The sequence below is a fragment of the Prionailurus bengalensis genome, chromosome A2, assembly GCF_016509475.1.
Source record: "Prionailurus bengalensis isolate Pbe53 chromosome A2, Fcat_Pben_1.1_paternal_pri, whole genome shotgun sequence".
Classification (NCBI taxonomy): Eukaryota; Metazoa; Chordata; class Mammalia; order Carnivora; family Felidae; genus Prionailurus; species Prionailurus bengalensis.
In genome coordinates, this window is record NC_057348.1 from 138,177,674 (window position 1) to 138,200,512 (window position 22,839).

Sequence of the window (22,839 nt, forward strand, 5' to 3'; positions counted from 1 at the left end):
TCAGGCAATTAGCCTTTGAAAGACTTAGTCATTAGTCCAGGAAAGGAGCAATAACAAGTGATAGGAGTTAGGTACCAAAGCAGAAAGATGACTTCCAAGTTTTTCTGGTGCATTCACAGGCTTTCCAGTTCTGAGGTCCAGATGGTACTCTGGACCCTCCTAACCCCCATAAGAGTGACCACCATTCCCTCGAGTGAAGATCCTAACAATTCAAGCACGGAGGTCGCTTTTCGCCTCACCCTCGACCTTGGTCATCAGTCGACGAAGAGCTATTTGTTTTTCCAATTCTGTATTAAGGAAAAGAGATGACACAGGGGGTCAAACACCAAATGAGCATTTAAAATTCTGCAGGCTGCGGGTAGGCAGCCACATTTCCAGGGCAGCGGGAGACGCGGGACCCCAAGGGGGGAAGCCCACTGTCTCTGCCGCGGGGCTGACGGCGCGCCACGGCGGCCCCGGGACCCCGCGCCGCCGGCCGTAGCCCCGCCCCGCCCCGCCGTACGGTGCGGCCGCGGGCCCCGGGGCCCAGCTCCCGGCCCAAAGCGCCGCGCGCGTGCGGGGGGCGCTGTGCCTGCGGGCGTGCGTCCGCATGTGGGAGATGAATTGGAGTCACACGACTGGGTGTTTCCTTCCGAGTGGTTTTGATTAGCTATCCATTAGGGGAGCGTGGAAACTTTTTCTTCTTCTTTTTTTTTTTTTTTGTGTGTGTGTGTGTGTGGCTGAAAGGATGAAAACTGAGTAAGTACACAGAACTTTGAACTTGAAGCGGAATGAAACAAATACAAGCAAAACCCTAGCAGTAACCATGTCCATTCAAACCGTGCATTCCCTTTTTATGTGAAAAGCCGTGAATGCTTACAGGAAAGTGGCAATTTAAAACGGAATGAAGGGAAGCAGTGAAGAACCATGAAAGGCTGGAAGCAGGACTGCTCTAAAAGCGGAGGAGAATGAGGAACTGCTCGGGCAAGCTGGCCTGCATCCCGCGGTGCAACAGGCACTTTTGGTTTTAACCTATTGAGCTCTTCAGCGCTGTTTCCAGACTCCAGATTTACTTTGGTATTGTTTTCTCTTTTCCTGTAAAGTCTTTGCTGCGAGTTTAAGGATGTTGTGAAAATAAGGCATCACCGGAAGCAAAAGTTTGGCAGCCTGGGGATACGCTCAGGTTATTAGTTACCACTATTATTATTTTGATGTCTTTTTTTAACCCAGGCCAGCCACTTTTCACTGTCATCCATGGAAGGGATCTTATTAACCGCCTCAGACTTTGGGGACCTATGATTCTTTGGCATGATCCTTCGGAAAGTTCTTAAGCGGGGATGGAGCAAGCTTGATTTAAAGACTGATTTGTATTTTTTCATGCTGACCAAAAAGAGCTGCTATGACTTTTCCGGCAACGTGGACGGGGGCCAAGTGAAGCTGAGCTGGTCATGGTCTGTCGTCCAGTGTTCCCTTGTCGTCGGCGATTTTGCCCCCGGCCCTTCTTGGTGGGCTTGGTGGTGGCAATCTGTCTCTTCTACCAGACCCTGACACTCCGAGGGACGAGGAAGCTCACAGCCGCTGACCCTGGGGCTGCCCCAAACGCACCCACCAAAACCCAAGCAAGCAGATGTAAGAAAGGACTCTCCCTGGACAAACAGTGCTTCCTTCTCCCCAGTAATGCGCAGGAAATCAGAAAGGTAAGGTGGTCATAAGCTTAACCTTGACATTTTCTGCAAAGATAGCAGTCTGCCTCTCTCTGTCCTTTCCGTAAAACTAAAATTAACTTCCAAGAGGTCTGAAAGGGATCCAGAGTATAGCCGCCCAGAGAGTGACCTTATGACAGTTAGCTTCAACTTCTGTTTACTTCCAGAAAGTCCTGGCCATTATTTTGTCTCCTAGAATTGTACTTCATTTCAGCTGAATGAAATAGACAATTTGGAGGACGTTGGCGTGGTGTAAATTCTTTCTAAAATATTAGGATTCTAAGAGATCTGAAGATTTACAGTTCAGAGACATACAGATTCATAACATTTGGTCAACATTGAGTGTTTCCTCAAGGTAGTCAGTATGAGTGACCAGACCATTCCAGACTCAAAGATATTCCAGAATTCCATTTTATAATTGATTGAATCGATTTTTCCTTGGTGAATGCATTTCTAAAGCAACATATTTATTTCTGAACCATTTAAAAGAATAGTATAATACCTTTCCTCAAAAGAACTGATGCCCTGAATTTTATTGTTTACAGAATTTGGGAAATATTGATTATTCTACACTTACACTATTTTAATTAACTTTACTAATTTTGTTAAGTGTTGGAATGAACACAAAACACACACACACAAAACCCCACAGGATTTCTATTTTAACATACCACTCTGTTTATGCCTGTCAGTGAAATGATGACCTTTAATATAATCCAACCTAAAAAAGAAAAAATAGAAAAAAAACACACGCAAAAATCCATAGTGGCAAAGCTACTGATTTCTGTGCTACAGCAAGAGGTATAGCAAGATAATTTAGGGATCTTTAAGTGCTTTCTTATACCTGCAGTAGATTTAGGTAGAGCCTATGACTGTGGTTATTGTTGGGAGCAGAATTTCCTGTTGAATATACGCTGCTCCTGCCATTATTGCTAATAACTCCAACAGTGCTACCATCTTGTTTCAAAAACTCCCTTATGTATTTCTTCTCAGACTTTTCAAACCCTGTGAGGCAGGTAAGGGAGTTGTGACGGTCATCATTTCTCAGTTACGATGACTGACATTCAAAGATGTTTAGGCAGGCCACAGGGCTAGCATGTGACATGGTATCTCCACCTGGTTCCTGCCACAGGACTGGTGCTTAAATCGAAGTTCAAAGCTCTAATAACAATTCATGAAAAAACAACTGTGAGAACTCAATGAAATACAAAATAATATTAGACTACAACAAAAAAAATTTTTAACGCTTAAGTGAGTGACTTAGCTTATCAGTCAAGAAACATCTTGACCAAGAAATATAGTATCACTAGAAACACTTCTGGATGGAACTTCAACTGGCAAGTGTGAATCAATTATTAAAGGTTCTGAAGTCAGGGAAGAATGTGTATGTTTTCTTCTTTTTTCTTTTCTTTTTTTTTTTTTTAATTTTTTTTTCAACGTTTATTTATTTTGGGGACAGAGAGAGACAGAGCATGAATGGGGGAGGGGCAGAGAGAGAGGGAGACACAGAATCGGAAACAGGCTCCAGGCTCTGAGCCATCAGCCCAGAGCCTGACGCGGGGCTCGAACTCACGGGCCGCGAGATCGTGACCTGGCTGAAGTCGGACGCTTAACCGACTGCGCCACCCAGGCGCCCCACTTTTTTTTTTTTTTTTTTTTTTTTTGCATTTTTTGAATACATTGAATTTCTAATGGGTGTAACCTGTGACTTGGAAAGTCACTTCTTGGGTTTTTTTCCAATGTTAACACATATAGTTTCTTTAAAAATAATTGAGATGGTTTTGCTCTTTAAGTACATACAAGTTTTGCTAAGAATTGTGGATGAAACGGTTTTCATTCATTAACTCACAGCCCTTCTTACTCCCTGCTTGACTTTACGTGACTCCTGCCTTTGCCTGTAACATGGGCATATGTTAACTGTTATTTGTAGACTGGCACAGAGAATTCCGTTTCAGCTTTGGTTCTCCTGCTACTTACAAACCATCTGAAACTTATTGGCTGGTCGTGTAAAGCATTCACTCCAGAATTTTCTTGACATACACAAAAATGCCAATCACATGATTTTTTCCACAAATGGTTCACAGTCTTAAATATTTTAACCATAAGCAGGATTCTTAATTCACAATTATAGTTCAGAAGCCTGGTGGATATGATAACTGAATTTCCAAACATTTGCCATGTATCTCTATTTTTAACTTGTGTCAGCCTTTGGTTTAGATCCAGTTTTTATTAGAGATAGAAAGGAAACTAGAAGAATCATGTGGAAGTTAGTTAAAACCAGATATAACTTAGTTCTTCTTGCGATACGTGTTCCAAAACAAGAATCAAATAATAATCCAGTTTTGAAGATTAAACATTCTTGAAGATAAAGTGAAGAAACAAATGTCTTTGGGGTCAATATATAGATCATTCTCAAAAAGAGCTACCTTATGAAGTTCATTAAAAAACTGATGGCATGCTTACACAGATTTTCCTCAAGACCTAAAACACAGCTTTTGGGCATTTTATAGAAGAAGCATTGTTTCTATCTAGAAATTTGGGGTTTTGTTATTACTTTTATTTACAAGCCAAAATGTTCACTTTTCTAGGGCTTTCCCTTACTGGTATCCATCCATTTTAAAGAGATTTTAAAAGTTACTTAAAATAGCTGATTGTGATCTAAGGTTCATGGGTTCCAGGAAGTATTTGGATTTTTAAGATGACCACCAAAGGCAGGCATTGCACACAAGATATTGTGCATATGCATATGCACAACAGTCTGGGAAAAATCATGGTCCTTCAGATATTCAAACCTAAAGAAATATTAAGAAGCAAATAGACAAAGTGCTTAAAAAGCAATGCATTTAAACTTTATTTGCCCTTCCAGGAAGTGTAAGTTGGGTTTGGAATTATAAATCTGAAAAAGGAAAACAAAATCTGAATGAAAGGATCCATGCAAGGACATTTGAAAAAGCTACTGTGAATGCTGTAGTGTCTATATGGGATAAACATTCAGAAACTAAAATACACTCACAGTGTATTTCTCGAATCACAGTTTTCATAGTTTCTCGAATCGAATAAGCAGTAACTATTTCCCAGTCTTTTGGTTGCAGTTCTTTCTAAGAGAAGACCTTTTGTACCTGTCAGCCAAGTCATAGAGGGTTCTGCGGTAGCAAATATTTAAAGATGGGTGACAGACTGTGCCCTTTACACCTTTACAACTGGGACCTGGTTCACTGTCTAAAACTGTTTTCAATACAGATTGAGATCATAGTCTAGTATATGCCAACTTTCCGTAGTGAGGGAGTACTCTCCCTCTTCTGGCCAAATTTTAATTCTTTTTTTTCCATCTGAACTTTCCAAAAGGACCTTGCTAAGCAGCTGTACTTTTGACATTTCTTCTGGGTTTCCTCCCAACATTAGTTTGAATTTGGGCTGATAATCTGCTATGTTTTAAAACTGTTTCAATTTAATGTCTAAACCAAAGACAACTTCATTTGTCTTCACTGAAGTAGATCACTCAGTAGATTTATTTATTTTTTTGGAATCTAACCCTTTAATATTTCACAACATAAGAAACACATTAAATTATAAGCAGACACAATGAAAAAAAATATGCTCAGTATAGATCATTAGCATGTGCTCCTTTAATGGAAACTTTACTATTTGGAGAATATGTTTATACTCACCGTAGCCATGTGTTACTGATTATCTCCTGTTGGTGTTCCAGATGGAGAATTTCTAGTTCTTTGTTGCTTGACTAGTTATTCTCCATTTCTTTTGGATTCTCCATTCTCCTTCAGTGACTGCTCTCTACAACTACTCTTCCCAGGATCCAATCATAATCCAATGCAAATAATTGAATGTTTTCATACAAATATACTTTGTGTAATTTATTTGTGTCTCTAATAATACCTTATTTTTAACATTGGAAAATTTCTAAAAATGGATTGTTTAGCCCAGGTTTTCTTTTTTATTTTATTTTATTTTATTTATTTATTTTTTCAACGTTTATTTATTTTTGGGACAGAGAGAGACAGAGCATGAACGGGGGAGGGGCAGAGAGAGAGGGAGACACAGAATCGGAAACAGGCTCCAGGCTCTGAGCCATCAGCCCAGAGCCTGACGCGGGGCTCGAACTCACGGAGCGCGAGATCGTGACCTGGCTGAAGTCGGACGCTTAACCGACTGCACCACCCAGGCGCCCCAGCCCAGGTTTTCTATAAACAGAACCTAAGGCAAACACTTGCAAGCTAACACTTTATTGGATGTTGCGATCCTAGGGACACAAGAGTAGGTAGGGGAAGGAATAGGGAGAGAAACAAATGGGTGCGTTTATGGGAGACATAATCAGACAGTCTGGAGGAAACGCTGCATCTCAGAACAGGTATTGTGGGGAAGGTCAGGAGGGGCAAGCCGTTTACCTCCTGGCTTTTCCCTTCTTCTGTCTTTCACTGATTAGAGTTGTTGCAAGCTGCTACAACATAGTGTTACTTGGACTCTCGGGGTGGCCACTGGGGAAGCTGGGGCCTCAGTGGGGGCAGTACTGCTCCCCACTCCTCCTTTTCAAGCAGTATTGTGCATAGGAACACTCCCAGGTCTGTGGTGACCAAGGTGATAAAAACAGTGTCCATCACTTACCACAACAACATGGCAGGAGTAATGTCACTGGAGGGGTATGTGAGGCATGGTGATCTGGCAGCTGATACAATAGTTATGCTAATTTTGCCTTCTAAAAGTCACAGAAAACGTTGAAATGTGCTCTTACTCTTGGGAAATGGCATCGCTCTCTTTAAGTGAAATGTTTGTAATTATCTCACTGAGAACTCTCTTCTCCAACTGAAAAAAAATTCTCGCTTCATCTTTACCCTTTGTCACCCTAATCCGTTTTGTTCATTCATTCTTTCATTTTCTTCATTCCTACAGTGACTATTTATTGAGCAGTTTATTGGTGCCAGACTCTGTGCTAGTCGCTGGTGACACAGAAATAAAGGGCACTGTGAGACAGACAAGTAATTAAATAAATGCTAGGGAATCCATAACTTTACTGGAACATTTTGAAAGATGAGAAGGAGCTAGAAAGGGTGGAGAAAGAGAAATGTATCATAAGCAGATAATGCCAGATATGCAAAGAAGAAATTGAATGGTGTGGTAGATTTGGAGGATTCAATGTATTCACTATGTGGGGTGTGTGTGTGTGTGTGTGCACTGTGATAGGGGAGCAGAGCAGAAAGGCAAATAAATAAGGTAGAAAATTCAGCAGAGTCTAGATGTGGGAATGTGGTCATGATAAGGAGTCTGGATTTTATCGTGAAGGCAACAGGGGACCCCTGAAGAGTGGTAAGCAAAAAGTGGCATAAATAGATTTATGTTGTAGAGAATGCTCCAGAACATATATTGCAGAATGGACTGGAGGGGGTAGAAATGAAGGAAAGGAGATCCAGCTGCAAGGCTGTTTCCCAATGCCTCTTCTTTGCCAAATCTTATTTTCTTCTTGTGTTGAACACCTCCTCTCAACCTTTTCCAGAGAGATTCCAGAGTTATTCTCTGTTAGTTACAATATTGCCATTTCAAACCTTTCCAGTGGACCATGGCTTCTGCCAGTAAACATACTCATAACTGATAACAATAAGCCTTCTTTGTACCTGGCAATTCACTGAACCCAGTGTGCTCCTTCTCTCCTTTCCCTCAGAGAAACTATGGCTGGTTCTCCTTGGATTCACTTCCTGGCCACCCCACCCATTCCTGAAATTTGTCTTCACTGACCCCTTGACTACCAGATGAAATGATTTATTTCCAGTCTACATCCTTCTTCTCTGAAGCATTTTACACTATTGGCCAACAACTCTATCTTGAAACTTCCCTTTTGAATTCCATGTCACAGTGGGATTATTCTCTGACCTCTGTGGATAACTGGTGGTCTCTTTTCAGGATCCATTTCCTCTGATGCCGAAGTTAGTGTATTTGAGCTTTCAGTTGTCTTGTTTTGTACCTTCCCTTGGTGATTATGTCAACTTTATGTACTGTTAATTTTCAATCTGTAAAGATAACCTATAGGTATATTCTTAGCTTGGATCTCACTCTTGAACCCCCAGATCTAGAAATCCAATTTCTTGCTTTTATTGAGGAGTAATAAAAACTGTTTAAACTCAGATATTTTTCTTTCACAATTTTTATGCCCAAATCAATGATTCCTCTTGGCCTCTCTGTTCCTGTGAAAAGGACTCCTCCAATCCCTATTCTCCTCAATGAATAGATTTTAAACCTCTTTAGAGTTACATTTGAAACTACTTACTCTTTCTCTATACCTTGCCCCTCACCTAATCCATTGGCCTGACTCCTTACTAAATCTGTCAGCCTATCACTGATCCACATGGCCAGCTCCTAATTAGAAAGGCCACAAGACTTTTCAGGTTTCCCTATTTTCTTTTTTTTAATTGTTACCTTTAAAAAAAACTTCATTGTGGTAAAAAATCCCACAAAATATAAAATTTACCTTCTTCATCATTTTTAAGTATACAATTCAGCAGTATTAACTCTATTTATACTGTTGTGTAAAGGCCACACACTCTTGCCTTGTTCACAACCCTTATTCCGAACCCTTTGTTTCAAGCTAGCTCAATTTCTATATTGTTTCCCAGTCTTTTCTCCATTTCCCTGGCCTCTGGCCCATTCCTAGATGTCCCGTTTGTGGTTTATAGACTGCCTTTACACATACTATTCCTTTTCCAAATCTGACTTCTGATTTCTCTCTGGAGACCATGATGCACATTTGGCCCTTTATTATACTAAGTAATTTTAGTAAATATCACCTTAGCACAAGACTGTATTACTGGTATATAATGACTTTTTCCAAGCCCCCAAATGAATCCAGATAATAACTAATTAATTTTCCAAAATCTTAGAGTTTACCTTCACAATCTTAATGCTGTATCCCCACTGCCACTAACCTAGACTATTTTAGTAATGTAAATGGTTCCCCTTCAATCTACTGGATATTCTAGGCCATTTGCGTACAACTCCTATGATCTCTCTCCTCAGTAGCCTTCAGGAGTTGTTGTATTGAACCCACTAAATTGAGTAGAATCTATCCCTCTCACTCTTAGTATGTCCTAACATGCTTTTATGGCCTTATGTTCCACTCTGCTTTTATTTGTAATGCATAAGCCAGCCTTACCCTAGTTAACCAAATGCCACCATCTCCGTCTTTGTCTGGAGTCCTCTCCAGTGAGTCTGCCCCAATCAATACCTCTAGAAATCTTCACAATCATTCCTAAAGCATTCTGGAAACTGGAATTTCACCTCCTCCTGGTGGCACGCCTTGTCTCTATGACTTGATGTATGTGCTTAAGAATCCCTAATAAAACTTATTTTTCAATATAATTATTTAGAAATGAAGAAACATAAGACTGTTAGAACTGGAAACAAGTTAGAGATCATTAGATTTGAGGTCGTCTTCTAAGTGAGAAAAATGAAACTTGCGGAAAGAAAGTGCCTCTCAGAGTAACAAATGGAGTTGATAACGATGACAGGTTTGGACTGAGACCTGTGCTTTTTTAGCTATATCCATCCTATTTTGCTATACTAGCTCCATTCTATTTCTGTATACTCCATTCTATTTCCATATACTCTCTCCCTTCTATTTTCATATAATCTTTTCATTCTGCTTCCATATACTATCTCCATTCTATTTCCATATACTCGCCATTCTATTTCTGTATACCATATCCATTCTATTCTTGTGTACTATCTCCATTCTATTTCCATATACTCTCCATTCTATTCTCGTATACTATATTTATTCCATTCTCGTATACTATATCCATTTTATTCTTGTATACTATCACCATCCTATTTCCATATACTATCTCCATTCTATTTCCATATATTCTCCATTCTATTTTCATATGATCTCTTCATTCTATTTCCATATACTATATCCATTCTATTTCCATATATCCTCCATTCTATTTCCATACACTCTCTCCATTCGTTGGCATTATGGGTTGAATCGCATTCCCCTCAAAAAAGATATGTTGAAATCCTAATCCCAGTACCCCAGAATGTGACCTTATTCAGAAATATGGTTGTCATAGATATAATTAGTTAATATGAGGTCATACTGGAGCATCGTGGGCCCCTAATCCAATATGACTGGCATTATATGAGGATAGTCAAATGAAGATGGAGACACACGGGAAGCATGCCGTGTAATGATGAAGACAGAGATTGAAGTTGTGCAGCTGCAAAACAAGAAACCCCAAAGATTGCTGGCAAACCAGCAGAAGGTAGAAAGAAACAAGGAAGAATTCCCCTACAGTTTTCAGAGGCAGCATGGCATGGATGAAACCTTGATTCAGGCACCTAGCCTCCAGAATTGTGAGACAATGTGTTTCTGTTATTTTAAGCCATGTTTGTGTAGTACTTTGTTACGGTAGGCCTAGGAAACTAATAAAATTGAAGAGGCAGAACAGTTCAGCACATGAGCTCTGGAGTCAAATTAATAGCACTTGTTACCTTGCTACCTTGGGCACATTTCTTGGTCTCTCTAGGATTTCATTTTTCTCACCTAAAAGGGATATCTTATCACCTACCTTACAAGGCTAACATGAGGCTTAAATGAGATAAATCTTGTGAAGCACTTACGTGGTTGACACATAGAAAGTGCTCAATAAATATTAACTATTATATAATTTCCTTGAGGATTTACTCATCCCCGTAGTCCTCACAGACTCTGCCGTTTGGCCTTCACAAAGGAGGTGAGCAATAAATAATGGCTGCGGTGAACATGAGTACCTGGGTGAGGAGTGTCTGAGATGAAAGCCTTGTTGAGTTTCTCTCCCTCTCCTCCAGCATCTAAGCTGTTGCTTTTCCACACTAAAATGAGCCTTTACAATCAAGACAGGACTTGGGGAAGCGGATATGTCAGTCAGAGTCAGGCCTATTTATCTGTAGGCAAGGTCTTTGGTTCCGGCTGAGTCTTTCCTTTTTTTTTTTTTTCTAATTTAAGATGCTGGGATTAATGACATGCTATAGTTGAGGATGTGGAGAGATGAGTTGGATGGGGAGTACAGGAAAGAGGTGAAGATTTTGGACTGTGAACAAATATATATATTTATATGTTGTCTTTCTCTCTACATACAGTATAAGCTCCTTATGGGCAAGTCCATGATTTAAAGTGTTTACTGCATATGGCCCCAATGCCAAAACAGTATCTGGCATGTAGTGAACCCTGAGTAAATATCTTGTCAGTGAATAAATGAATGGATGAACGATGACTGTGAGGATCAGAGAAAGCCTACTTTAAAGCAGAGATGAGAAAAGGAGAGGAAGTCCCTCCATCTCTTTTTAATTTTTGTTGAGCTTTCAGATCCAGCACCCCATCTTTTTCTTGTGCCAGTATCCCTCGAACCCCTTTCTGTACCATCTGTTCTTAAACCTGCGACTAATGCTAATCATCTGCCATCTTGCTACATTGAGTGTGCTTCAGTTATCATCCATTTCTCCTGTTCTCTTCAGCTCATTTGTCTCATTGGGATCTTTATCCTGTAAGAAGATCTCCGGTATCTACCATGTTTAAGAAAGAAGGAGAAGGAGGAGAAGGGGGAGAAGGAGAAGGAGAAGGAGTGCATCCTTTCCCAACCAGTGTGCCTTTCTGATTACTTCCTATCTCTCTTGGCTTCTGAGTCACCATCATCTAACCTCTCTTTCTATTTTTTAACAAATTAATTCTACTAAAAATTGAGCTTTTCCATTTATGTTTTTATATTTTATATTTCAAGCATATCTGAAGGTAAATATTTTTAAAGTATGCTGATAGGAATCTAAATACAGAGGTCTATGCACAGGAGGCTCTTGGGAGATGATGTCAGCATACTAACAGGTATGTGACTTTCATGGAACTAGTTAGGCTGCCTGATGAGCATTTAATGCCTGTGGATTTCTTTGAGATAGTTGATTAGAGCTATGTTAGATTTTTATAATGAAATATGCACATGGGTGAAAAATGGTTCATACTGAGATAATTTTAAACAAATTCAAATTTGCTTATGTTGGATAAATTTTAATGAAGTCTTGATGAAGCTCGTATTTAAGCAAGTTATGTTAAATTTCCTATGAATCAAAGAATTAATCAGTTTATGGGTGTCATTCTCTCTTGTTTTTTAAAGATAGTGGCAATGGTTTCTGCTTCTTTCTCCCTCTAAGCAATTCTGTTTCTTTTTCTAATGGAATTGGAAACTCACATAAACTCTCTGAAATGGAAACCGCTAGATACACTCACATTGTAAAAAGTGCTTCCTGTTATCAACTTGGAGTCTGTGGCCTTTTGGGGTGAAAGGAATGTTTGGTTTCATTTTTCCCTTTGGTTTCCTTTGGACATGTTTCTTTTTTTTTTTTTTTTCCTTTGGACATTTTTTTTCTAAGGAGCCATTCTCGCTAAAAGGATGAGCTCATTTTCTAAAACAGGATTTATGTTCTCTAACAAAAACTATACTAAAGTTGGAAATTTGCATGGTAAATAGTACTTTGGCAATGTTTGCACTTTCCAGAGACTTGCTAAAAATGTAAAACTAAACATCTAGACTTATGTACAGGGTTGAAAAGGAATATAATAATAAGATATAAATTGAGGTTTTGTCATATATAAGTATCTTAATGAAAAAAGTTATTTAACTTTCAATTAAATTTGCTAAGGAAGGCTAATTCACTTAAGACCCAAAATAATAGATGAAACAAAATAATCATAAAGAAGAACACATGGACTTCGAAAAGCAGAATGGGCCCAATCATGTGTTCCGAAATATAACTACATTTGGTATCTCTAATCCTGACTGGGGGACTCTCAATGGACCCCTCTCGGTTTGCTTAGAATGCATCCCAATCAGAGCAACTTGCTAAGGGGAGGCTCCGACACCCTGCATATTGGTGGGAATCTACCTAACTATCTCTGTCAAGGCTTCTGACCTCAAACCCGGTAAGTAGGTTGAATAAGAAGTCTAATAGAGCATAGGTGTATTGTGGAACAGACATGGGCTTTGGCACACAGTGGTTCAAATTCCAACTGTGTCATTTACTAGTATAGGTCATAGGCAAATTTTACCTCGATTTCTAAGCTCTCCATTTTTTCTCACTGAAAGAATGGAGCTAACTAAGCCAGAAGTGTGAGAATTGAATGTGTGTCTGAAAACACATGGTGGCTGACCAAGGTTTGTGTCAGTAAATGTTGGTGTTTTTCCGGACCCAAGAAGTTGGATTTAAGCTCTGACCTTAAAAACAAGCACTTTAAATGGCTTATATTATATATATATGTATTTCCAGAACACACGTATGTAGTTCCTACATTTGGCCTTCAGCCTATGTGCTTTCCTCATTATATTCTACGTAAGCAAATATTTAAAGTATCATGTTCTATGCTAGCAGCCTTCAGAGTTTCTCTTTGATACCTCTAGATGAGTCAGATGCAAGCACATTCCACTGGTTTTCTAGGGATACACGAACAATACTTCCTGCCTCTCCTGCTCAAGAAAGTGTTGGGCTGCAAGTAGTAGGAATGCAGCACATCTTCCCTGATTCATGAAGTGTGAATTATGCACAGCTTTTGACATTTTAATTCTTTTCAAAACCAATTTCTCATAACACACCTCACAGCTGATTTTTGGCAAATCAAAGTTTGTATCTGCTGTCCTAAGTATATTCTGACTACACCTCAGAGAGTGATCTGGGAAAAGTGACCAATTCAGGATGGGAGATTCAGGCAAGGGAAAGGCCTCACGAGAGCGAATAATCTATAGGGAGAAAAGAGAATTTGTTAAATAGTGATATTGCTCCAGGGACCTGGTGTTTCTTCCTTTTGACATAAGGAAAAGTGGACCGTGTTGGGGTGGTGATGTGCTAGTTAAAGATCAGTGTATCTGAGGCAGATCGTACTATTCTCTGCTCACTTTCTCCCCAGGTGAGAGAGAAAAAGAACTGAAAAAATAACTAATGGTTATTAAGGAGGGCACTTGTTGTGATGAGCACTGGGTGTTATATGTAGGTGATGAATCACTAAATTCTACTCCTGCAACCAATATTACCCTATATGTTAACTAACTCAAATCTAAATAAAAACTTGAAAAAAACCCAGAACTAATGAGGACTGAGTTCCAATGCTGAAGAGTTGAGTGACCATGGACAAGTGACTTCTTTGGTTTCTTTTTATATCATGTGGCATAAAGATGGAAATATCTGCTACAAAGATGTCATGGGAGCAGGTTAGACACAATAGCTCAGAATGTTTCGAAAAACATTGAAATTATAAAAGACAGGGGAATAAACATTATCACTTCTGTTAACAGATAAACTGAGGGGGAGGTGCCTGCGTGGTTCAGTTGATTGAGCATTAGGACTCTTGATTTTGGCTCAGGTCATAATCTCACAGTCCTGGGATTGTGACCCTCCCTCATGTGTGTGGAGCCTGCTTGGGATTCTCTATCTTTCTTTCACCCAAACCCCCCATCTGCACAGGCATGTTCTCTCAAAAAAATAAATTAAAAAAGTACACTAAACCGAATGAAAAAAAAAGATAAACCAAGATATATTGAGAATTTTAAGAGTTCATTTGAGCAAAAATGGATTCTAATGAGGCAGCGCCAAACCGGAAGTGGCTGAGAGTGTTTTCCTGTCAGGAAAAGGCACAGGCAAGGTAAGGCAATTGCTGTTTGTTTGTGTATTTATTTTAAGAAAAAGAGGATGAGTGTGGAGGGGCAGAGAGAGAGGGAGAGAGAGAATCCCAAGCAGGCTCTGCACTGTTAGTGTGGAGCCCAACGGGATGGGGGAGGGGGGGCGCCAAACCCAGGAATCATGAGGTCATGACCTGAGCTGAAATCAAGTCAGATGCTTAACTGACTGAACTACCCGGGCACCCTAAACTAAGGCAATTATTGATTGGCTGAAGCTTGAAACCTAGTTGGCTGTTTGTGATTGGTTGTCCTTAGGTTTTGATTTCCTAACCTTGAGGGACTTACAGGCTTAGATTTTGGTTTGCCTTACATAGGCCACCACCGCATTACAGCCACTTAGCCAAATAGCCCCCATGTTCAATTAACTTAACACATCCCAAAGGATACTGCCATGAAAATATTCTCACTACATTTAGCATCTCTTGAGGGAAAAGAATGCATATCGACAACAAAAGTGTACTGGCAATACTCCTGTTTTCATTAAAAAGTTATAGTATGATGTCGTTTACAAATGTCAAGTTGTACAGTTATGTTTCAGCATTCCACCAGGAGTCCAAAATTGCACTGTCACAATTGAGTTTCCTCTTGATGTTCCACTGGTTCTTTAACAAGCAATAAGAAGTATAATAGCATTCCGATAGTTTCAGCACTAAGCCTAGTTCTTCCCCGGTGGAAAATCTAGCATTAATTTAGCCAAAGTGCACAAATGCTTCAGGAAAAATGCAACAGGAAATTAACTTTTCTGTAGCGGTGCAGGGACTATCTGACCTTAGCAAAGCATCAACCAGAAAGTCAACTTTCATACCGAGCAGGAAACCTTCCATACTAGACACACCCAGAGGGCAGAAGTGATTTCAAGTGGGTTTTCCCCTCACTCCTCCCTTTATTATTCTCTCTCTCTCTCTCATAAACAATGAAAATATTAATAACACATCTGAATCTTCATTTGCACAAGCTAAACTTACTTGTCCAAATATTTTAGCGCTACATTAGCTATTTTAAAAATGGATAGATTTGGGGCAGAGGTGTTTTTGTTGTGGCGGTGGTGGTAGTGTGTTTTTTGTTTGTTTGTTTCTTTTTTTGTGTGGAGAAGATAAAGATGAGGGAAAAGGAGGTAAACAGATTATTTTTCTTTTAAGGAAACAATGGTTCAAGCAATATTTTGTCTGCTTTAAACAAACTTGTTTGGTGGAGAACAGATAAAATGTATTTGTGAAAATATATTCTGTCAGAAATAGAAACTTTAGGAAGCTAGAACTGTCTCCGGTTTTTAATATAAAATGATGACATTTCATTTTATTATTATTAGTAGTGGTAATAGTAGTAGTATTTAGAGAGAGAGAGCTTGAGTGGGGGAGAGGGGAAGAAGGAGAGAGAGAGAGAGAGAGAGAGAGAGAGAGAGAGAGAGCATCTCCATGCTCAGCGTGGAGCCTGACACAGGGCTCAATCTCATGACTCTGGGATCATGACCTGAGCCAAAATCATGAGTGGATGCTCAACCAACGGAGCCACCCAGGCACCCCAAAATAATGACATTTTAAAAGGAAGCCCCTTTTCTGTGATATAAATGAGAAGATTTCTCATACTCCAATGATTGCACATGGTCCTCAATACAATTCTTAGAAAAAAAACCTGAAAAAGTAACCAAGAATTAATAATGATGTAACTACCCCCTGTGAAGTCTAGCATTTAAACAAAATCTTCTAATGAATTACTAGCAGTTGGATCAGGGCAGGGATCAGGTTTAGACAGTGCCTGGCACATAAGTTGAGTGAATGGATCAATGGGATCTAGTATAATTCATGCTGTGTGTCTAGTTTAGGGATTCCTGTGGTGCCACTGGTCCTTAAATTTTTCTTTTGTATTTTCAGCTGGAGTTTTAAACTCTTTCTCCCCAAACAACCCATCTAGGTCTTCCTCAGTTTATAAGATGTCCTCACTTTCCTGAAAAGACCAAAGCAATTTATTACATTAGAAGAGATGGTTTCTTCTGTAGGTCTGGCCTATGAGACCCTTTGCTGGACCCTTTAATAATAAACTGTACCTCTAGGAAGGGAACTCATTTTTCTAGCCAGTCATACAAGAAAGCCAAATGCTATTCTGCAACATAATCCATCCCCTAAGGGAAGAATTACAGAGTTTAGGGAGCTGAAAATTTGATAGCAGTATTAGATGATGTCTTACTCCTTCCTCTGGAGATAGTGCTTATTTTGTGGTATTACTAGATATTATCATTTCCTGCCAATTTTTGATTTTTAAAGCAAAAAGTTGGCCATCGAATACTTAAGCATTCTAGAGTGAGTATGTAATTTGGAAAGCTCTAAGATAGATTTTGAAGGGAATATGTGAGATTGTGTTATGATGTGTTGGTGTAATATTGTAGCATGTGGCAGCATGAGCAGGACCAGGGTAGACCAGGTGGAGGCTTCTAGAGGGGAAGCATGGAAAGGAGGTTTCCTAGGGCTCAGTCAGGCTGGGAACATGTTACCCAGGGTAGTCCCCAAGGAGAGTCACGGTTGTATATTAGTACTGGCCTTAGTGAGCTGAAGGGATAAGATGAGGAGGCCATGGAGCACCAACCACCGCAAGAGTGCTCCGAGTAAGCAAGAAAGCAGAATGGGTGCCAAGCCAAAAAAACGTGCGTGAGGAAACTTCGTGTGTAAATTTCGTTTAAGGCAGGATGTTTTTTTTCATGCAGAGCGTGGTGCCTGCATATTTAACACTTGTTTCTCCATTAATCCTAAGGCTTTGTGCCCTACGTGGGTAGGATGAGGCAGAGTCTCTCTGGGTTTGTGAGGTGTGGGCCTCTGTCCCGTGGCCATTCAACCAAGCACTGCAGCTGGCCTTTGCCACCCTGGAAATGGAGGGGCACCTAAAGGGAGGATATTGGTTTTCCATCCTTAACCATCTGTCCAGTTCATGGGGACACGGGATTTCTGGTAAGAATCTGGATCATCTGGTTGCTACAGGGCTGTGAGTACTGAGAGCCAAAGAGTACTGTGAGTAGTGAGAGGCAGGAGCCAGATATCTATCTGCATGGGATTGACATTAGACACTTAACTGAAGTGAGTTTAGTAGCCCCTCCTCCTCTCTTGGGGGGTCTGAATGTGGTGACTGGGCAGGCAGTGGATGGAGACTCTCAATCCCCACCTCAGCACCTGAATTCTACCTGTACTTCTGGCAGATATATTAATATATATATATATATATATATATATATATATATATATTTTTTTTTTTTTTTTAAGGCCGGACTCTCTGTGCAGAGTGGGTCATGTTCACTCTGGTGCTCTTTCAGATTCTCGGCTGGCCAGCACACATTTTATTGTGGTGGCTGGCTGCAGAAGCCTGGGATCCCTGTGGGTGCAGTTTTGAAGTGCAGAGACGACTACAGGGCTTAGGAGGACAGTGGAGATCATAAACTGGGCTGGTGGTGGGCAGGTTAGCAGCTAGCCTTGTGGCAGAGAGAGGCAGAGAGAAGAAAATGAAGATGGAAATGGAAAATGCAAACGAGGAGTTCGGGAATTTCCTAGGTGAATGCTATGGAAGGTTCTAAGACTAGACAATGGTGACCATTAACTTCTCAGCCAAAACGAGGGAGTGTAACGTGCTAGAGAACTTTGTATATCCCAGTTGTGAATTTATTTATAGAACATTATAATGAAATGTAAAATTAAATCATATTTAGTTACATAGTTAACATAGTGCTTAATTTTTTATCTAGCACCCAAAATCTAAAAAGTGTGTCTATTTTATATATGATATCAATGGCCTTTTTCTTTCATAATACGTTTGCTGTAACACTGAGTATTTATGAAAGAGAAATATTAGAAATGACTGATTATGTGTAAATGTGTTAATGTCCCTACTATATAAATACTACCTTATCCTATTCCGCTTGTAATTTGACAGAACCCCTACGAAATCACATGGTTGAATTTTTTTTTTAACGTTTATTTATCTTTGACAGACAGAGCATGAGCAGGAGAAGGCAGAGAGAGAAAGAGAGGGAGACACAGAATCCGAAGCAGGCTCCAGGCTCCTAGCTGTCAGCACAGAGCCTGATGCAGGGCTCCAAACTCATGAACCATGAGATCATGACCTGAGATGAGGTCAGACACTTAACCGACTGAGCCACCCCAGCGTCTGTCAAGAGGTTCTTTTATGCAATAACTTCTTTAAGAGATATTTAATATGCTTTACATTTATGAGGTGCTATGTATATTCAACTGCTTTTATCCTCACTGAGTCTCCTTCAACCCTTCCACTAGCATGAAAAGTAAGACAGAGGTTGGTACTCATTTGCAGATGAAGAAAGTGAAGTACATCAAGTAGAGTTTAAGTGGTATTAGCAGATAATGAATGGAAGGCGGGAAGTAGAGGGGAAACCCAGGATTTAGAAGGCCTTGGGGAGTTGCTGGCAAAGACTCAAACTAGTCTCTGGCATCTATAAAAATGTTTGGTAGATTGTATGATGCTTAGGTATTGATATTGCCGTAATGACCCCAGTGTTCTTTCCTGTCTGTTACGTTGTTTTTGTAGGGACTTACTATTTTAAGACTGAATTGCTGAATTAACTGGTTGTTTGGGCACCAGGGGACAGAGACTTGCTATTATTTTAACATTTTTCAAAAGAACAAGGTCTCCCCTTGTTTTCTGCTTGGTGTTTCACAATTGTGGATTGTCAACTTTATATTTTCTTCATTACGGATATCCTTCAGGCTACTGCGGACACTGTGATAAGGTTCAGGGGGCTTGAGAATATTTGCTCTAAAACCTGCAAACGTGATCGGGGCTTGAGGATGGGAAGAAAATGACTTCCCCCTCTTAAATTCCATGAGCTTGTCAGACTAAGGAAAGCCTGGGAAGCGAGAAGAGTGTGGGGTCAGGAAAGCAGAAGGAAGGAGAAGAGACAAAAGAAGGGCCCTCATGAGTGGTTTTATTTGATCCGAAATAGGAAATAAAATCAAATGTGCCTAAAGGAAAAGCAATCTACATTCTCCCCCAAACTCGTTTTCACCTTTATCTTATTCTTAGAGATATCTCCAAAGGACGCGATCATGAGCACCATCTCCCAGCTACCCCTGGGGTTCTGTAATCTCTGCTGGGTCTTTGTTATGTCTGTAAAGTTGCAGCAATCAGTACATTGAAGACCCACAGCTGTGCTTCGTGGGTGGCACCACAACCAAAGGGGAGCCTTGAATTAGTTGGAGGAAAAACCTCCAGAGGAAGCTGAAACAGAGGCTTCCCATGACTTTCCAAGCAGCTAGAAAAGAGAAAGAGAAACACTAGGAGAAGCAGAGAAGGGAATAGAAGTTCCTCCACATTGGTGGAAATGGCTGAGATTTTCTCCCTGTTCCTGTGTTCTCGGTTTCATTTTTAGTTTCTCCAAGATTCCCGCCACGGGTGAGGGTTAGCCTGGGGCGCAGGGCTGAAGCTGCACTTTCGCTGGAGCCTCAAGAGCCCAGGAGCTGTTTAGTCCACCTTCTCTTTTCTGTCCTGCAACTTGCCCTCTGCTGGGCAGTTTCTTTCCTCCAGTTCTCTCCTCCAGCTCCTCTTTCCTCCAGCTGCACAAACTCTGTACTTGTGCCCCATTTAGAAAGGCACAGCGTGGTTCCCTGTTGTGAGTGTGGAGCCTGGGCATTTAACATACGGATGACGTGGGAATTCTCAGGGTCGACCTTCGGATTTTATAGATGTGGTGGGACGTCTTTACTGCTAAGCAAAAATCATTACATGTCCCTTAAGTTTCAGTATTTCAGATCTTCCAAGCGGATTCGGGCAATATGACATTATTTATCATTAAATATTTTCTAGCTGAGGATGGCCAGGTCAGGGTCTGTCGTGCTGTTCTCTTCCATTTTCCTCCTTTGTGCCCGCTTTTCTTCTGATATGTCAGGCTTCTAGCCTCCCTTCCTGTTTACTTAATACCAAGTAAATTCATGGCCAATCCTTTCTTTGGGACTTTTCTTCCCACTTCTGGAAGGTTTCATCCTCTGTACTTTACCTCTGTCTTAGTTACACTCACCGTGATTTGTCCTGTTGCTGCTTCTCCTTCTTTCTATCACAAATGAGGCTCCACAGTACAGAACTTACTGCCTTTCTCCTCCCAGTGCATTTCCGATGATGCTCCCCCCATGTGATTCGGTGCCTCCTTAGGACAGGTGTCATGTCTCCATCTTATAGCTTGATCGCCCAGGTCACTGAGTACTAACATTTTTGAAAAACTTTTCGGGGGCACCTGGGTGGCTTAGTCAGTAGAGCGTCTGACTCCTGGTTTCGGCTCAGGTCATGATCTCACGGTTCATGAGTCTGAGCCCCACATCGGGCTCTATGCTGACAGCTAGGAGCCTGCTTGGGATTCTCTCTCTCCCTCTCTCTCTCTGCCCCTCCTCGCTGGAGCTCTCTGTGTCAAAAATAAATAAATAAACTTTAAAAAAACCCACAACTTTTCTGTATTATGGAAATGATGGCATATAGTTCTTAGGAAATTTTATCACTTAGGAAGTAAAAGTCTGCCTTCTGGCATTCTGTTAGGATGCCCATCGATCCGGAAAACAAAATAAAACAATAAAACACCCTCCCAGTTTTCCTCATTTGCCTCTTCCCTGCTATGGCTTTTAGTAAAAGGAATCAGAATTCATTGAGGTTGTACCTAGGTAGAAAGACCAGCATAAAGTTACCAACTTTTAAATTCTCTACTACTTATTAGGTTTTGGTTTCCTATTAGGTACTTAAAAAGATAATGAGTAATGATGTATTACCTACACTTTTGTCCTCATTGCCAGTTACTTGATACCTATCTGGCTATATTTACCATCCACAATAAAAAGTACATATGGTACTGACCTTGAAGGACTTCCTGTTTTAATTTCTCTGCCCATCTTTTCTCTCCCTCTAAGAATTATCTTTCTTCTCTCATTTGCTTTCACACACAACATTTGTAATACATGCGAGTAACAGCATCTAAAAGAGCACCTCAGTCATTCTTTAACACTTTACCCAGACCAGAGATCTTTTCTCTGCAGGTACTTACCTTGCATGATTCACTAATTGTTTATCACTCCTTCCACTAAAAAGTGAGTTCAGGGACACCTGAGTGGCTCAGTTGGTTGAGTGCCTGACATCGGCTCAGGTCATGATCTCACAGCTCATGAGTTTGAGGCCCACATCGGGCTCAGAGCCCACTTCGGATCCTCTGCTCCCCTCTCTCTCCGCCTCTCCCCCACTCACGCTCTCTCTGTCTCTCCCTCTTTCTCTCTCTCTCAAAAAAATAAATAAACATTAAAAAAATTTAAAAATGTGAACTCAGTGAGGGATAGAGCTTTGTCAAGTTTCTTCACTGGTACATTGCTCAGAGCCTAGAACTATGCTTATCATATAGAAAGCGTTCAAAAATATTAAATGGGTAAGTGGACGAATGAGTGTGAGTGAGTGAATAAACATTGAGAAAGAGCCAAGAGGGAAAAGATATTAAGGATCCAGGAGAAGGAGAAAAGATGGATGAAATTCTCAGGGATTTGAGGGTAGAATTTGGAAGGAGGTTTGTTGCCTAGAGGAAGGGGGTTTGTGGAATCTGGAGAATAATCAGAGCGATTAGCCATGGATAAGGAGGACAGGTTTCTCGTGTGGAAGTCAGAAGAAAGGAGGAAATGTTAGTCGTGCTGATAGGCTATGCGTTTGACAAAACAGAGGCTATTTAATTAAATCAGTGTGTTTCCTTCTAGCAGTGGAAATTTCACTGTGAATGGGAGGCAGTTTTCTGTAAAAATAAGAAGGTAGCTGGAGAATAGGAAAGTTAGTCACTATGGAGAATGTGAGAGAGAGTTGAGCAGTGAAGAGCATAGTGGGATGGTCTGGGAGCCCTGAAGACGGAACTGGTTTTGCCAACCAGAATCTGTCCACTGGACACTTCTCTCCAGCAGCTCTCAGCAACCCAGCCCGGGTGCAGGACAGGCAGGCTGCTGAGATCTTTGGGTCTCAGAGTTTCCACGGCACCCTAGTCCTCTCAGCTTACATGGCATGTCATAATTATTGTAACTAGTTGTTTATGTCTGCTTTCCTTGATGGGCTGTCAGCTCTGTGGGGGCCAAGACTTGTCTGGCTTGTTAACCGCCATGTCCCCAACTCTTCCGTGCTTGAAGCTTTGCCATGTGAATGTGACGCATGTCCAGTGGAGCAAGGGGATAATTTCATATTCTGGGTAGGGAGTTGTTGGAGTGTTGGACCAGGGGATCCAGGCTGCACAGAGAGAAGGTAAAAAAGAGGCTAGTAGAAAGTTGGCATGAGCGGGAAAGACTAGTGTCGAAGAACTGATATGTTGAGAATAAATGAGATGGAAATACTTGAATGTGACCAGAGAATGGAATATCTCATTTTATACATTCAGAGGTGGGGGTGTTTGGGGACCATAAAGTCCAAGATTATGGCCATTCAAGCAGCCACTGTAGTAAAGT

At 40.7% G+C, this 22,839-nt stretch overlaps 1 protein-coding gene across 4 annotated transcripts in view; it reads left to right on the plus strand.

Annotated features, from left to right (window-relative positions):
- The first annotated feature begins 507 nt into the window (after positions 1-507).
- The window catches only part of CPED1 (cadherin like and PC-esterase domain containing 1), a 272,086-nt gene continuing 249,754 nt past the window's right edge, over positions 508-22,839 (plus strand). For all 4 annotated transcript variants that reach the window (XM_043589341.1, XM_043589342.1, XM_043589343.1 and 1 more), the window contains exon 1: positions 508-1,676. In XM_043589341.1, coding sequence (XP_043445276.1) covers positions 1,428-1,676 — 249 coding nt within the window. In that variant the 5' untranslated portion in view covers positions 508-1,427. The remainder of the gene's footprint in view (positions 1,677-22,839) is intronic.